General features: G+C 39.1%; 1 protein-coding gene across 1 annotated transcript; it reads right to left on the reverse strand.

The window, feature by feature from the left end:
- Window positions 1–11,860: 11,860 nt before the first annotated feature.
- LOC126751781 (probable ATP-dependent RNA helicase CG8611) lies at window positions 11,861–15,431 on the reverse strand. The gene is made up of 8 exons (XM_050462322.1): window positions 15,322–15,431; window positions 14,446–15,259; window positions 13,429–14,383; window positions 13,285–13,369; window positions 13,031–13,221; window positions 12,821–12,972; window positions 12,297–12,486; window positions 11,861–12,212 (listed from the first exon to the last, which is right to left on the reverse strand). The coding sequence occupies exons 1-8, from the start codon at window positions 15,373–15,375 to the stop codon at window positions 12,020–12,022; spliced, it is 2,634 nt and encodes an 877-aa protein (XP_050318279.1). The 5' UTR covers window positions 15,376–15,431; the 3' UTR covers window positions 11,861–12,019.
- Between the last annotated feature and the right edge of the window lie 3,157 nt (window positions 15,432–18,588).

Below are 18,588 nucleotides of genomic sequence, written 5' to 3' on the forward strand. Positions count from 1 at the left end.
AACCTTCAATCTAATGCAAAAATAATACTTTATTTTTACTAAGCCTTTAGACTAGACATTAATATATGGAACCCCACGAGTTAACTCCTAAATTGTTTAGCCAAAAAAGCTCACAATTAAACCAGATTACTAAACTGCACTAACACAACATACATCATAATAATGCGAGCATATTTTAGCACATTCTGCGCATATTTGAAAATTGGTGCAACGAGACGTATGAGTAATCTTTCGTTAACATGATATCGAGAAAAGCTAAAAAACACTGGTGTGAACTAAACGCTTGAGTATAGATTTAAGCAAATGTACCACAACTGGCCAAGTTGCTGAAACCTAAACGTTAATAGCGCAAATGTTAACGGCAATAGCCTCAGCGCTACATGGCAAGTTTGCATGTCAACAAGCGAGCGAGCGAGCGAACTGGGCAGCAAGCACGAGTTCCTTTCGCTTTAATTAATCTGACAAATATGCCGGTCGTCAAAGTATACATTTTATTGTTGTTAATTTTCGCTTTTATGTATTTTGTTTTACTTTGCTACTTTCTTTGAAAATGTGCCACTATGTAAGCGTTGTTGCAACCTTTGTGTGCCACATTTTCTTTTGTTCCTTTAAAATGCGACGCCGCCGCTGTCGGCAACTATTTTGTAATACAAGTCGCCACACACACACACACACACACATTTTATCTGGTTGATGGCGCTTTTGTTACAATGTTCCCGTTAAGTGTGTGGGGTCGCTTAGTAGTCGCTTTGGTGGCCTGCCGTCGTTGCTGCCACCGACTTGGCTAGCGTGCTGGTATGCAAATGTGAATGCATTTTAAATATTGTAATTTGCAAGTGCGAGTACCTTGCGACATTTCACATTAACACCTTTTTCCCTTTGACACACACACACACACATACACAAGTGCGCACTTCACTTTGAACTCCTTCTACTCCCATTGTCCTTTGCTTACTTTGCATTCGAGCATTTTTTTGTGCGGCAAAACAGTTTTTGTTAATTTCTCTCTTTGTTTAATTTAAATTTTTTCCCACTCGTTTGTGTTTGGAAAGGGTGTAGCAAGCAGGGTAAAGTTTCTTTGTTCATATACAAATAGGATTGAATGGGGAAAGGGGTGTGGTACAATTAATATACAATTTATTCCAACGGTATATGTATACAAGGTGATTTTTTAGTGGTTTAGCACGTTATATTTTATATATTATCTAATCGAATTTGACTCGGACCGGTCCAAACCGGTGCGATAAAAAATTTTCGTTGGATTGGTAGGTCAAGAATTTCTTTGACGATTTTTATATAATGACTCAACGGACTCATGACGTAAACGTATTCTTATACCCTTGAAAAATGTTGCTACAAGGCATAAAAACGGGTGATCCAAGTATAAGTACTTTTTTCAATGGTTTTTTTTTTTGACAGATCACGTGTGAGTCGTGTCTAGCTGTCATGATATTTTTGCTCGGTATTGTCTGGCGTTTCATCATAGAAAGACTTACGCACGAACAACGTGCGCTTCGCTGAACTTATGGTCAACATAAGCGGCCTACTGAGCGTAGTATTCGCAACAACATCACCTATCTTGAGACCTAACATTTATTATTGGATAATATTCGAGCGAATATATCAAGTCCAGCACGCTGTGAGGAAAATAAAGCAGCCGTAGCTGAGAATGTACTCGAAGATCGGGGAGAGACGATTTAGCGTCGTTCAAAAACGTAAGCTGCTCGATCTTCCCAAGCGACATCGCTTCGCTCTATGGTCGCTTGAAATGTTCTAAGTAGATCCGACGTTTTCTAGCCAAATTTTGTTCAGCGATGAGGCCCATTTCTGCTTCAATGGATATTTAAATGTGCAAATTTGCAGCATTTGGCACGAAGATCAACGTGAAGAGATTCAAGAGCTGCCATTTTATAAAAAAAAAAAAACAACAGCGTGGTGTGGTTTGTGGCCGGCGGAGTTTCGGGCGGTCGGATTGGCAATCAAGATCTATTGATATCACACTATTAGACTTCTTCCTGTGGAGATATGTAAAGTCTAAAGTCTACGCGGACGATTTCGCTTCGATTCAAGCATTGGAGCTAATTATCAGTCGAATTGCTCGATCTAGTCATCGAAAATTGGACGGATGGACCATCTCATACGTAGCCGCGGCCAATATTTGAAAGGATAATCTTCAAAAAATAAATGCCAAATGATGTTCTTTTGAATGATAATAAACATTCCCTAACTAATTTTTCTGTGTTTTTTTTTAAGTAGGAAATCTCGAAATGGATCACCCTTATGTATAAATACACATATAATTGCTTCGAATCCGATCCTTTGGTTGACGTTTTGCACCTTATGGTATTTCCCTGGCTTTGATTCTTGCAAGTTGCAAGAGTATAAAATGTTCGGTTGCACCCAAATTTAGCCCTTCACTACTTGTTTCAGTTTCAAAAACAGAAAAAAGTCACAGGGTGCCAAATCAGGCGAAAACAGTGGCTGAGTAATGACTCTGTTTTCGTGTTTGGCCAAAAAGTCAGGCCAAATCATGCTAAAATGTAAAGGCGCATTTAGAACTTTTGATGCGGGTCTCAGATTGACACGCTTCATTTTCAAAACATTAACCAAAATATGCTGAGTCGATCCGTAAGAGATGTTGAGATCCATTGCTGTTTCTCTGATGCAAACACTACGATTTTTATTAACAGAGATTGCGACTCGCATGTCTCAAGTTTTCGATGACTTCTAGACCTTCTGCTCAGAATGCTTTGTACCACTCAAATATTTATATTCGTGATAAGTAGAATCCTCAAAATACCAATGATTGACCTAGGTGGTCAATTGATAAGTTCGTTTCAGTAAGTTGAAGGTTCCGAGGATCGATATTGACCCGAGGAATCAAAAACGCTCGAACGACTTACCTGTATCATTCATCATTGGCAGTAAGGTCGGCTCTATAATTAGTTTAAATAAAATATGGGACAAAACACTTACCAAAAGAGGCTTGAAAGGTCGATTCGAAATAGTTCGCACTCCAAATGCGGTATTTTGGCTTATTAACCCGAAAATGTCTCCCCTCTCTAAAAAGATGTTTTAATTTCCCCGATTTCTAATCAGTACTCATATATTAAACTGTATTTGCTTTGACAGCTATCGCTCCACCAAATGATATACCTCCAAAAATACATCCTTTAAGGAATATATTACATATGTGTATGCGAAGTTGCAAATTAAATGAAAAACTGTTGCAAGGAACAAAGAAAGTTGTCGCTTTCATTTCGACGAAGACAAGTGTTGGCGTATGTATTTACATATAATATGGGAGTAGTTTGATAAGTCTGTGATTTTTAGTATTACGACAACAACAAAAAGTAAGGTAGTTATGTTATATAGGAAGTTTCAGAACGTCGTGGGTTGTCTAAGTCGAACTCAAATTATCGCTTGCGTCTGAAATTCACCACTTCTTCAAATCTGCTGCTGATAGCTCTTTCTGCTCATATACCAATGAGGGATATGTGAAAGGGGCGGAGACCCTGGAGAAGAGGCGCGGGTAAGACGAAACGCAGTGAGATCGCATGAGAAGGCACTTTTGTCTCAATTAAATCGGAATGAAAACAATTTTGAGTCTCCGTTTTCTTGATTCGCTTCTGGACTTTAAATAAGCTTAGTGGGCGGTGCTCACAACTAGCTCTTGTGCGACAACGAGATCCTTCTGGGCTAGTGTAAAACCCATCTTGCTGCAATTCATCTTACTGCAATGAGTACTTACTGATTTTTAGTATGTATAATAGTCCTGCATACGGTAAGGCAGAAAGTTTTGTCGGACGTTAACTGTCAAAGTTGTATGGAGAAAGGTGTGATGGACACATCGAAGCGAATTCTCGTGTTGTCAAACTTTTGCAAAATTGACAGTGAACCACCTCGATAGTCATATCTTCGGGGAACTTGACGAAATAAGCGGAATTGATGTGAACGCCTCAAGAAAGGTTAAGCACAAAGCGTTTTGCCGAGATTTGAAAATATTTTCGATGAACAGTTGGAAGTATTTAGATTTCACAATAGACCGACGTTCTCAGCTGTCCAATTGTGATTTGTTTTGGTTACCAAACAACCGTTTTAATTTTAATTAATTCTTTTGTAGCAGTGATAAAAATAGGAATGTTTCTTCGTAAAATGGGAACTTTTACCCCAGCAAAACAAGAATATATAACCGTAAATTAAATAATTTGCGATGAAACTTCTCCTTAACATTCCATCCACTTTTTAACAAATTTCGGTTTCTCGTTCATACCACCTTAAATTTTTCAAACCTTTCTTCGTATTTTGATATTTTCAAAGTGATTGACTTATCCAGCAGCTCTCGTTTGTATTTTATGTAAAATTATTTGCATTTTAGCATTTTTTACGCACTTCTTTGCCAGCAGACTTTCTTCTAACTTACCATCCCTCCCCCTGTATGTTTGCTCGTATTTACTTATGTCGCGGCTGCTTTGTCGCTTTGTCGCTTCGTTAGCTAGTTTTTAGATTTTTTCATTGTTACCGCAAAAATGCGTGCGCCCGCATGTCACTTGGCCAAAAGTGTATGTGTGTGTGCGCATGCACTTGTGGTTGTAAGCTTGCATTGTTTGGCATCACCATTATTTACATTTCTTTTATACCTTAGCATGCAGCACGATTCCCGTTCTCGCTTGGAAGGGACTAACAAGCTAAATAGGGCTGCCAGATATTATTTTAAAGGCAGAGAGAAAATTTTTACAAGGAAGTGCTGTAAGTTGTTTTGCATGCAAAAATCATTTTATCAGCGGAGGTGACGCCGGTACTTATTGTTGAAACGTCTGTTAGTCTTGATTATTGAAAATTTCCGACTGCAGTGGCGTCCAAAGTGCCATTATAGTATTCATCGTTCTTCTTCTTTTTATTGGCGTAGACGAGTTTACGACAACGTGCCAGTCATTCTTGTAGAATTTGGTCTTTGTTCGTCGAGAGAAGACTTTACTTCTCAATTGGCTATTCAGGCCGAAATAGTCGGATCCTTGTTGGTGTTAATACTGGTTCCAAGATAGGCGAAATTATATACGACTTTGATAGGAGATATTTCGTCTTGCCCTCGTTCTCTACCAGACCCATTTGATTCGGTTTCTTACCCAGTCTGGAGAAAGCAGAGCTTACCGCGCGGTTGTTGAGGCCATTGATATCAATATCATTGGCGTACGCCAGCAGATGTGTACTCTTATAGAAGATTGTACCTATTCAGACATCAGTTCGAATTATTCCAGAAATAGATTTCGCACGATAGGGAGTCGCCTTGTCTGAACCATCGCTTGGTATCGACCGAATCGGAGAGATCTTTCCGATCCTGACGGAGCTTTTGGTATTGCTCAACGTCAGTTTACACAGCCGTATTAGTTTTGCGGGGATACCAAATTCAGACATAGCGGCATAAAGGCAGCTTTGTAATCGGGGAAGAGGTGGTGTGTGCGATTCTTTTCCAAGATTTAGAGCATGGTGAATATCCGGTCAGTTGTTGATTTTCTAGGCCTAAAGCCACACTGATAAGGGTACGCTCGTACGCTCGGTAGAACCTTATATGCGATGTTGAGGAGGTTTATCCTACGATAGAGCACACTTAAATTTCAATCGTCGGGCATGCTTTCGTCCGCCACATTCTACAAAGAAGATGATACATGCTCTATATTAGTTCTTCGCCGCCGTCCGCTCCCCCGCAAACGCTCGAGCTCCGTTTACCGTTTTGCCTGCAGTATGCGTTTGTTCCAGATCTCTTCATTTTAGTGAGACATTTTTCAAGCTAGCTAACTGGCAGGTCGAGAAGACTGCAGGAAATGTCTAGAGCAGAGCACCAGGGAAACAATGGATCATCTCTTGAGGACTTGTCTCGCATTGGCAAGACTACGCTGAAAGCATCTGGGGTCCCCACCGTATAATATACTGGAGGAGGTTTCGATTGTGAGGCCACAGAGTCTGTTAAAATTCACGTCAAGCGCAGGTATCCTAAAGGATTACTATTCCTATTGCACCCAACAACTGAACTTCACCTAGAACGCAAAAGACATAATCTGGTCTATGCGTGGCTGATTTGTCTATTCATTATTTTGTGACAAGGATAGAGATTTGGCGCAATCTTACTAAAGACTTTTCATGTAAGATTATAATCACATTGACGAGACAACTTAGGTCGTAGGGTTGATCCTAATCGATGAATCTCACCTGAACAGATGTTCGCCCTTCTATGTTAATTTAACTTAAAACTCCTAAAAAAGGATCATCAGATCTTCATAAATCGATGAAGTGTCCAGTCAGAACACTTAAAATTACGATTGTATTGACTTTGCTAAGAGCAAGTAGGATTTCACAGTAGCACAAGTTCTGGTTGTTGACCAGCGCTTGTCGAGCTTATTGAAGATTCATAGATCCAGCGGTAGAACCCAAGAGGACATTGAAAAACCAACTCACTTCCAATCGGATAAAGTTGGGGTAAGGATGCGCATCTTAACGGCTTTGCAGTTTCTGCTACAAGCGGGCATCCATATAAAGCTTGATGCTCATTTACCTGGCCATAATCCATGGAAATCTCTTGACAGAAGACTCCACCTCCTACTCTCCCCATTACAACTCTTCTCAAACGACTTCGCTCTGCACACAAATACCTCGCAGATGTGTGAGCAGAAAAGAAACCACCAGGAAAAGGCTCTGCGATGCTGTGCGATGCGAATGAGTTGCAGATGGATTCCGCCTTCGAGATGTCGATTACCGAGTAGTTCTCCCTATAAATTCACAAATTTTATTGATGTCCACATGTAATCCATTTGTGAACAGTCCCAGCTCTAGGAATAAAGGTTGATGGAACCCTGGTCGATTAAACCAAACAGACTTCCTAATAAATCGGCCAATAAATTGATCAATGTTCAGATATTTGCGGGACTAATTATAGATTTATACCTATTGTAATCGAAAGACTTCCCGTCAACCATTTTATTAAATGAGTAATTAGCTCACAGCTTCCGGTGTTAGACCATGTTTCGTCTGGGAAGTCAAAAATCATACGTTTGAAGGCGATCTGAAGTGAGAAGGCGAAAGATCCCTCCCAAGGGTTGTGCGCTGGGTTTAGGACCCGCCACGTAAAAAACATCCCCAATGGAAGGAAGAAAACAGCAGATGAGAGATCCCCCTTTTGATGACGACCACTGCAAACGTACTAAAAATGGATGAAAACACTCTCGCTCTGAGAGTATTCGACGCAATACTCGCCGGGGGCAAGAGGAAGACCTCCACTTCGTTGAAAAGACCGGTTGGAGAAGAACTTGTTGTTTATAACCGCGTAAGCTATAACCACGGAGTCTACGCCAATAAAGAGGATATATTGTCATGATTTTTACGAGAATTCTTGTCAGTAGTGATAGCCACCGCACATGCTACAAATAGCTTACTAAATTTTTAAATTCGAAACAAAAAAACTGTAAGCAAACCGAGCAAACTATAAATTTGTCCTAGTTTCTGAGGCAATGTAATGCAGCTGACGGCTGCGGCTTTCAAGTCGACATATTAAGGAGAAAACTCTACCACTTACAACTACTTACACACACAAAATTGGAGAAGATGATACTGCGGAAAGAAAATCATTTTGGCGCTGAGTGCTGTAAACCACTTTTTTTTTATGAAGAACGTAACTTCGAATGCACCTGCCGCGGCTGCTAGGCTTTCATTGTCTCATTACGGTCTTCTTAAAACAAACACACGCCAAATGCGGTTGAAATGAGGGGATTTCATAGCTGCTTTCTTTCATAGCTTACAAGTGTGCTTGTGCTGGTAGCAACACTAAAGTTCCTTAATAAGTTTCTAAACAAGTTAAAAGTTTATGAACAACCAGCCGGAGCATTCATCTCAGCAAATGTGAGCGTAAGCTCTTTGCGAACTGAGCAGTAGCGGGCCGACAGGCAGCCAATGTGGCGGTAGCCTTTGTTGTTTTAGTGTATGTGTTCTGTTGGCTTTGCATTGTTGCTTAAGCCGCACTCGTAAACTGACGAGACCTTGAATAGCCGTCGTTGCCTTCAAATGATTCGAGGAAGAGCTGTTAGCGATAGCGTTTATACGCCTTTATTGTCTATGGCTTTCGGGTTGCTCATCGTCATGTGACAATTAGCCACACGTTGGCTTTGCAATCCAATTAGTTTCTGTTGCGAAGCAATCTACTCGTCGGTCCAGTAGGTAATAATAGTATGGGACTAAGAGGATAACATTAAATGTAGTTTTGTATGCTGCGTAGCCACCAGTTTGGCTTAGAGATCATTTCAAAATCTATCCTTGATATCTGAATTAGCTTTGCTCACGCGTTATTCCTCTCCAGTAAAAGTTTTATAAGCAGAACATAGTCTAGTATTGGGGTTGACTAGCGCCATGGTTATGTGCTAAATATCACATTTTTCTGAAGTTCTTAGAGTGCATTCGGCGATTTTTTCGAGGAGTGAAATTATTCAACAAAGAAGTTCCATTAAATTTTGTGTGCGGAATCAAATTTCTGGAGCCGAAACGTTCAGAATGTTTTTAAAAGGCCTTCGGTGATAATTGTTTTTTCGCGAGCAAGTGTTTTTGATTTGTAAAAATTATTCAAAGAGGATCGCGAACACGTTGACGACGAACAACAACCAGGAAGATCATCAACATCAACTGATGAGCAACACGTGCGCGTTGGCCACGCCGAATATCGCATTCGATGGAACGATGAGCTGTACGAGATATATGACGACATTGACATAGTTCAGCGAATTAAAAGACAGAGGCTACGCTGGCTAGGTCATGTTGTCCGAATGGACGGAAACACTCCAGCTCTGAAAGTATTCGACGCAGTACCCGCCGGGGGAAGCAGAGGAAGAGGAAGACCTCCACTCCGTTGGAAGGAAAAAGTGGAGAAGGACCTGGCTTCGCTTGGAATATCCAATTGGCGCCACGCAGCGAAGAGAAGAAACGACTGGCGCGCTGTTGTTAACTCGGCTATAATCGCGAAAGCGGTGTCTACGCCAATTAAGAAGAAGAATTGGTGCTTGAGAATCGACGATTAATAGACAAAGATCTTACTGACATCGTCGGAATATCGGAAGGATCAGTGAAACCCATTTTGAAAGATTATTTGAGCTTAAGAAAAGTGAAAGCACGATTTGTTCCAAAATCACTAAAGTTTTCGAAAAACAGCGTCGCTTTAACGTCTGTGAAACAATGCTTTTCGACTAATAGGAAGTCATGTAACGTATTATTACTGGCGATGAGTCTTGTATCTATGGTTACGATAGAGAAACAGATGATCAATCGGCCGAATATCAGGGCAAAGGTGAACCGAAGCCGACCGTCGAAACTGTCAGCAAAGAATAATATTTTAGTGTCAGGACAAAAAGGCCGAAATTATGGACCGACAAATCTTGGTTTTCGCACCACGACTGACTTCTGACTGACAAACTCAAACGACCGGGAATCGGAAAACCGTTATGAGTTAATTGAAGCTATTAAACGTGAACCGTTACACGCATTGAAGGCTATTCCGGAAGTTGACTTCAAGAACTCTTTCGAGGATTAGGAAAATGTTGACACAAGTGTATTGGAACCAAGGAGATTACCTTGAGCGGGACGACATAGATTTTGGAAAATAAATTAAGAGTTTTAAATTTAGTAGTTGAAGGGTTTATTCTTCGTTGACGCACCCAGAGTTTCTTCAGAAATCTCAAAAAAGTATAGTATAAATATAGTGGTCTGATCTAGATAATAATCTGTGCTAAATTTAATGAAGATCAGTTAGTTTGTATGGAAGCCATTGTGGTCTGATATCACCGGTTGCGATTAGCAGCTTTTTGGTGCGAAAATTTCAGATCAATATCTCTAAAACGGAGGGGTTACTTCGCGCATATTCAGACAGACGGCCAGACGGCAAAAGAAATCAACTCAGGTCGTCACAATGATGATTTTTATATATCTCTTATAAGGTCTCGGACATATCCTTTTGGGTGTTTCTCTTAGTATAAATAGGTGTTGTTGAAGCTCTTAATACGAGACAGAAGAGTGAGGCCTTTTTCAGACAGACCTACTATAAGGCATCAACTAAGACTCAAATAACCCACGACAAGCATAATAAGAGCACAAAAGCCGTACAAAATATAAGTAGTAGATTTTGGGTAAATGGACTTCGTATTTCGTGAAAATTGATTCATGATAGTTAGGTCATTAAACATTGGAGCAGCCTTTGTACTTAATAAAAATAAGAAAATATAATTTTCCAAAATTATCATTGTCGTTTTCCTTGAAGTTAGTAACTGCGAACGTAGCCATTAATTTTATCTACAGAGTCTTTTACATATACAAGTACAACCAGCCACTTCCAGTTCTTCGTTTTATATGGGTAAACGTCGTTATTGTGCTCAAGCAAGTAGAAACCAGAACTGTTTTACAACGCGACAACTTAAAATTGCCGACCACCAAACGATATGACTTGTGGGTACTCATCACTGTGCCAGTGACGGTAAATGAATTGACTGCAAAGTTGGCATGTAATTTTCAGCACACTTCACACAACAATGACGATTATGGCACGACAGCAGGCGAAGCGATTGATTAAATAAACACAGATTTTTAACTTCAATTCTTAAATAGTACACATTTATATCTCTCTAAATCTATGAGTATTGTTACCTTGTGTTCAGAAATATCTCAATAGATAGAGTTGACTAAACTAAAACCTGAAATTTATTAAACAATGAACTAATATCATCTATTCCAATCAAATTGAGGAATATGTAATGAGAAATCTGGTTTTGAAGTTACGAGCGTATTGTAGCCAACGACAAGACTCCAATCACCCTGATTTCAACTCGTCTCATCACCCTTCTCTACTTGTTTAATATAAAGCAATTCAAGGAATATGCCATATTGGTTCGATATCGGCGCAAGTGAGCTCTTTCTGGGGGAGAGAATGACAAGTGCGATATTTCAGACCAATATCTCAAAAGCTGAGAGGTAAATTCGTGTAAATAGAGGCGGACGGACAAGCATGTAGAACATTTATTCCGTAAGATATACGGAAAACTAAAAGTTATTTTCCGATAGTAGAGGCCATAACCCCAAGAGGATAATGAAGACGATTTTACTTGCCGTCTAGCTGGGAAAGATCGGTCCTAACATATGTAGTAACTTTACACAGCCTTAAACAAGCGACCATTTGTGTTGTAGAAAGAAGCCAAGTTATCGAAATTAGGTATCTGCCAAGCGTACGTCCCCACCATTAGTTTGCTGCTTGGATTCCTTAATGCGCCTGGGGTGAGAGATGGAAAAAGGGAGTAAGGACGAAGAACGTACTGGGTGGCCTAAAAAGTTAGGGGATGAGAAACTGAAAGAAATACACAATAAAGATTATTGCCAAAAAGACTTCGTAGAATCTTTGCTTTTTTGGCTATGAATGGTGATGAAAAATGTTTTAATTAAAACAACACTAACCGCAAAAAATCATATATGAAAACTGGTAACAGTGAGCCAAAGCAAGGGGAAAGTAGTGCTCTGCATTTGGCATTAGAAGCTCTGAGCTCCTAAAATCTAATGAAACCATTAAAGGTGAACTATCGACAATTCATTAGATTCAAACGAACGATTGCCGCAAAACCCCCGACTAGACACGTTTTCCATTATGACAATGCTCGGCCTCATGTTGCAAGGCAAGTTTAGCCTCACTTGTTTTATAGCTCAGACCACCATTACCATTTATTCCGGTCGATGCAGGACGACCTCGCTGAAATACGGTTGACATCAAAACATGGCCATAAAATTTGGATTGGATCGCTCTAGGCCACCAAGATGGCTAAGTTCTTTTGAAAAAAAAGTACGGATATTATTAAACATAATAAAACATTTTTTATTTCACATTTTCGGTAATTTCCATACCAAAATCTTCATTTAGTATATCGAATGTTCAAAATTACACATATTAGTTCGGATTAAAAAACAAACATAAATAATTACCAACATCTAAAAATCTTAAACAGTGGTGTTAAGCTTTCTTCCGTTTTTTAAGCGAAGGCAAGCCACTGTCGAACTCTGATGTGGTGAGTGCTCGGGAGGCTGGCAACATTTTCACCAGCTTATTGCTTTGCTGTCGATTGGGATTGCGTACTTCGTTGGTCACTGTGGTGGAGAACATACGCTTTTTGGCACGTTTTTCCTGTTTAATTTTTTCGGGATCCCTACAAATAAGAAAGGAGTATTATATTAAAGGCAAGTTTCATTATTACCTGCAGGCTTAAGATTAATATTATTTGTATCTTTACCTTTCTGTGTAAGTCAAGCGGTTCGTAGGTGGCGCCGGTTTTGGTTCCGAATGCTTCTTCGTAAATGTTTTTGGTTGATCCTTCAGAGCGAAGCTTTTTGCAAAATGACCCATATGCGCGTTTTTGATATTAAATATCGGTTTAAGCTCTTTCGGAAAGGCGGAATAGAATTTCGTCCAAGATACGAAGGCTGACGGCGGATGGATTTAAAATGTTATGTAGAATTTTTTTCTAGAAAGTTTTCTTTTTAATATATACAACACAAATCACGACACACCAAAATAAAAAACTCACACAACAAAAATATTAAGCAGCATACAACATATCATCAAAGTAAACATACTCGCAATAAAAACTTGTGGTTAGTCATGCATTGGATACATTCAAAATTAATATTTTTCAAATATAACAATTTTTCGTTATTTCAGCACACACTTTTTTAAATTTTCACATCGTTATCTTCACTTAATCAATACAAAAAAAAAAGCACTGACAGCTTGTAGCAATAAATTATCGTCACCTACCTTTACATGCTTTACTATGCATTTCTTTATCATCAGCTATGAGTTCTTGACATTTGTGTTGCAGATTTGACGCCGCTTCTTGCATTGTGTTCGCTTCATCGTCATGCTCAGTGAGTGCCTTTAAATAATTGTCCATATCAACTTGTGATATTCTGCATAAATGTGGAGTAAGTGAAAAAGTTATTTCATAATTAAATTTGTAAGGCGAACCTTATGCGCTTATCCTCCAGGAAACGTACAAACTGTGCCTCGGAGGGTGTGAGCAGCAAAAGTGCTTTACCGCTGTGACCGGCGCGTGCTGTGCGCCCTACCCGATGCACGAAATCTGCTATCTTTTGCGGTGGGGAATACTGCACAACCAAATCAACTTCAGGCACATCAATGCCACGACCCGCCACATCCTGCAATTGAAAAATAGCATAATTAAAGAAGTATATTTCATTAAATACGCGTATGTATTTTACCGTTGTGAGCAGCACACCAGATTTGCACTCGCGAAAACCATTGAACACACCTTGGCGTTCGGTTTGTGTCATTGAGCCATGCAATCTAATCAATTTATGAAATCAAAAAGTGTTTTTCAAAAAATTTCACCATTTAAAACTTACTTAAAAAATCGTAAGCCCTTAAGTAAGGGTGTTTCATCATCATCTTCACTTTCGTCCTCCTCCTTAATTACTTCCTCGTCATCTTCGTCGAGCACTTTTTGTGTCAGCAATTCATTTAGTAAATCATGATGGAAATTTACCATTTCCATTGTGCTCATAAAGACAATGGCCTTTAAGCGCTGTTTATCGCTGAACTCATGCGCTAATATGGCGCACAAAGTAACTAAGCGCAGTTTTGGTGGCACAACAGTAAAATGCAATTTCAAATTATCTGGTATGGTCATTATACCATTCTCTTCTTCGTCATCCAGTGCGTCCGCTGTTAAAGCTTCAATGTCGCCTTTAGTATAACCATTAGTTTTAGGTATACTCGAGGCGTCTTCATCGCTGTTGTCAACGAAAACGGGTTCTTTCAATGTGAGACCAGCCAGTCGTTGCACATTGGCAGTGAGCGTAGCTGATAATAATAAACGTTGTAAGCGTTCTTCGGTAACAGTACCATCTTCAGCTGGTTTGGAACGTTGTGTATCGATTGCTTCTACAATTTGTTTCACATCACGTTCATAACCCATTTCCAATAGGCGATCTGCCTCGTCTAACACTAAAAATTTGGTTTTGTGTACTTTAAAAGTCTCGGTGTGCAGCAAATGATCCAACACGCGTCCAGGCGTACCAACTAATATGTTAATGCCTTTACGTATGCGCGCTTTCTCTGCCTTGCGACGCTCGCCGCCCATAAGCACACCGGGTACGATCCACGTAAATGGTTTGACTAGCTTTTGAAAAAGTTCATACGTTTGCACCGCCAATTCGCGAGTGGGCACAATGATTACAGCCAATACGCCTGAGTCACGTGTTATCTTTGGACGCACCGCCTGCAGCTTTTCGACCACGGGCAAAGCGTAAGCTAAAGTTTTACCTGAGCCAGTCTGCGAACGCACGAGCAAGTCTTTGCCTGTAAAATAATATTATAATCATCGTTTGATTATTTTCTTTTTAAATCTAATAAGTATTTACCTTCTAACGCCAGCGGAATTGTTTTCTTCTGCACTGTCGTTAGTTCAACAATACTCAGCACGTCTGCTAAATTCTTCACCGCATGTGGGTGAATGTCGAGTGAATCAATTTTTGTGCCATCAAAAAGTCGTTCCGCTATTGGTTTAACAAAACGCTGGCCCATAATAGGTGTATTAGGACTTTTAGCAAAGAGACCAACTTTCTTAACTGATTTGTCTTCGGGTCTAACAACACGGAATGCATTTGCTTTACGTGCTGCTAAATTCACACCATTTTCTTGTACATCGGCACTACTTTCATCATTTTGTGGAATTTTCTGCTTAAAATTGTTGCGTTGATTGAAAGATTTCTTTGCATTTTTATCAAATGGCTTCTTTGTAAAATTATTTTTTGTCTGTTCACTTTTCTGTTTGGCCATGTTTCGCAAACGCTCAGCTTGACTAAGCTTTTGCTTTGGTTTGGGTCGCGCACTCGGTACGGAATTCGTGGCAATATTAAGTAAGAGCCCATTATCCATGGAATTGGTGGACGACTTGGGGCTCTCAATTTTACCAAATGCATTTTGTGTGTTTGGCGATTCAACAATATTTGTGCTCGTAGTGACACTTTTCTTTTCCGAGTTTTTACTATCAGAAAGTTGTACGAAGGGGCTTTCTGTAGTTTTTTTGCCATCATCAGTTGTTGGGGGCTTTTTAACTGGACGCTTACGTGCTACAATTGCTTTTACTTTATGCTGAGCTCCGCCGAATGAAAACGCAAAGCCACCATCACTGCGCGAAGTTGCACCTGCAGAGGTCTTCTTTTTTGCAGGAACCTGAGATATAAAAGCTTATTAATACTAATTTTCGATTTCAATACCATTCGGTGGTAACTTACAGATTTATTTCGTGCATTAGGTGGTCCAGTTGCTATATTTAAAGAAATATCCATGCTAGCGTGTTGAATTATTAGCTTATTTGAATACGGCCTGTTGCAAGCATGTGTTCACGCAGTTTTGTTTTGTTCGGCATATTCTTCAACCATTCACAATGGTGAATAAAAGAAGTCGATAACATCGCTTGTGTTTTTATGAATTTCATGTAATTTAATGAAAAATTTAATATTTTATTATAACAAATTTGGAAAATCATTTTAGTTTATATAAAAGGCGATAACCACATATAACGGAATGTAAAAAAATATACATATTCCAGATTGCAAAAAAAATCTTATGAGTGCAACCCTGTCACAACATTCACAATTGTTTTTTTTTAACAATCCAATTATCGCGGATTGGTTTTTTAATTTGTGCTTTGAAAATTAAATTTATAGAATTTACTTTCGCAACTTTGTGTTTCTTTAACATTATTTGTATAAACTATTGGCGAAACTAAGCGGGTTGAGTGGTGAAATTAAAATAAATGTATTAAGAAATAAGTGAACGCGAACAAACATTGATAGGAATATATATTTTGCTAACTCTTCAGCGGAAGGAAGCGTTAAACAGGAAGCATATTTATATCCACCAAAAATACTTAATTTTTGGAGCTTTGTATATACAATGTACGATTGAAGTAATGGATCTTTTCAGTGGTTCAATGAAAATATAAAAAGTTATCACAAAATATCTGCGCATTATGATGCGAATATTTTCAGGTTAGTAAGTATGTTTTTTTCATCATTATTCATCAGTTACATTGAATCCATATCTATTATTTTCCGATGTTGCTATATTTAATTAACCCTTTTCGTATTAAATTTCTAATTAATTGAAGAAGTTATCTTAGATAAAACTGGCGAAGAGGTGCCCACTTGATACCTGAGTGTGTTTGTAGGTAGTGTAACGTGCGCCATGTTGTTGTATACTCATATACCATCGAAGACTTCTGCGTAATCAAATATCCTTCATTATGATTTTATATCATTTATTTATTTTACAAATCAAGTATAAAAATGGTGTAGAAATAATAACTTTTTGACACGCATAGTTTCTATTGGCATTGAAGTCTCTGCTTGAATCAAAGCCTTTTTGAGACTCCAAAATTTTTGTGCGTTCTCTTGGAATAGCATTTTTCCGTCTTTTGAAGTTTTTGCGTAGATTTTTTTTATGCTTTTTAAAAACTTTTTCAACGTTCTCGAAACCTTGTGTTTTTTTCACTTGGGCTTTTTTCCACTCTTATTTAAAGCATAACATTCAACTATTGCACCGAAAAGTGAAAAAGAAACAGATGGAATTAAAATTGTGATGATTGGCTAGTAGGCGTGGTTATAGTCCGATTTCGCTCATCGTATTAGCACTCTAACCTAAGAATGTCAGGAGGGTTAGAATGAAATCGGTGCCGAGATATGAGGTTTCCCCTAAAGATGGACCGGGTCACACCCCTTGTCCAATTTTGAGTTTAAATTTTATTAAGCACTCTTATCCATCTTTCCTTTACAATTTATTGTTTCTGAAGCAAGTTATTAATTTATCGCACTGGTGGTAGTGTTCAACAAAACCATTATATACCGAGTGCACGGGCTTATTATGTGCCTTCATCTATTTTCACACTGTGGGGTATCAAAAGGATTTTTCCTGATTGGGTTGATAGACATACTCGGATGACTGTCGTTTGGACTTCGAAGTAAAATGATGTAGCCATGTTTCATATCGACGTAAAAACTCGTTTTTACGCTTAAATATCTCTAATCATTGCTCCAAATCTTCAACTCGTCGTTGCTTTTGGTCAAAAGTGAGCTAACGTGGCACCCACTTTGAACCGAGTTTTCTCATACCCAAATAATCATGAATGATATGATGTACACAGTCAGTTGAAATCTTTAGAGCATCTGCTATCTCGAACAACTTCACTTCAGGATCATCCAAAATTATTTTGTAAACTTTTTTGATGTTTTCGTCGTTAACAATCTCTCTTTTTGCGTCCACTGCGTTCACCGACTTCGGTGCTCATTTCACCACGTCTAAACTTGGCATACCAATCCTTGATGATTGATTTTCCTGTGGCATGTCCAGAAACTCGTCATCAAATCAAGTTTTTGCTTCAATTGAATTTTTTCCCGCCAGTATTTTATCAACACCCGGATTTCCTTTCCTTTCCTTTTGCACAAACCGCCAACGCCAAATTTTATGTGGAAGTCCTCAAGAGACTCAAACTAAGGGACAAACGGGTCCGGCAAGACATTGCAGCCGATTGGAAATTGCACCACGATAAGGCTCCGGCTCACACCGCTTTTATTGTGAACAGCTACTACCTACCCAAGGCCGGCATCACAACGCTTCCGCAGCCACTCTACAGCCGAGATGTGACCCCCCTGGACTTTTTTGTTTCCTTGCCTGAAAAGGCCGAAGAAAGACAAGCATTGCACCTCGGCTCTATGCTATTCCGCTATTTCGGAGATTGCCTTCCGTAACGCCTTTAATGCTTGGAAATTGCGCTGGCAGCTCTGCATCGACGCAGAAGGAGCTTATTTTGAAAATTTTTAAACAATTGTAACGATTGATTCAATCAATTTTTTTAAATCGACTTAGTCCTATTACTTTCCGTACAAACCCTGTAAGTCCAAGACTAATCAAAATTCAAGCTAATTTCACGCTATATACGAGTATCTTTACAAACAGTCACTGTGTTGGGTATCCCCTCCGTATCCACTGTGCCCACACATACACAATTATGTCATCCAATTCAATTACTACAACCCGTTTGAAATTAATCATTCCGTAATTTATAATCCCTTCTATAGTACATATATGTATGTATATATTTAACTGAAAAGGATAAATATGTATGTAGTATATTTTCTTATTGTTTCATGGCTTTTGTCATTCAATTGGAAGTCAGTTGATTGTGTGCGCTTGTGCAGTTAATAGCCATTTGTTGCAATGTCATGCCAGTTAAAATGGCTTATAACATTTCTGTCTTCTTTGGCTTTTTGTTGTTTTTGTTGCGCTATTGGCAGTTGAGCATGTGGCGCTGCTTTATTGCTGTATTTGTACTGTTGAAGCAGAAAGTGATTTTATGACCTTCTTATTTGCTTTCCGCTTTCCGCCGACAATGGTTTTGGTTTGCACTTGAAGCAAATATTTCGAAAAACCATTTGAGCACGTAAATCAAATTGAATATGCGATATTGAAACCGACTGATTTTAACGCTTGGAGCGCACGAA

The sequence above is a fragment of the Bactrocera neohumeralis genome, chromosome 2, assembly GCF_024586455.1.
Source record: "Bactrocera neohumeralis isolate Rockhampton chromosome 2, APGP_CSIRO_Bneo_wtdbg2-racon-allhic-juicebox.fasta_v2, whole genome shotgun sequence".
Taxonomy (NCBI): domain Eukaryota; kingdom Metazoa; phylum Arthropoda; class Insecta; order Diptera; family Tephritidae; genus Bactrocera; species Bactrocera neohumeralis.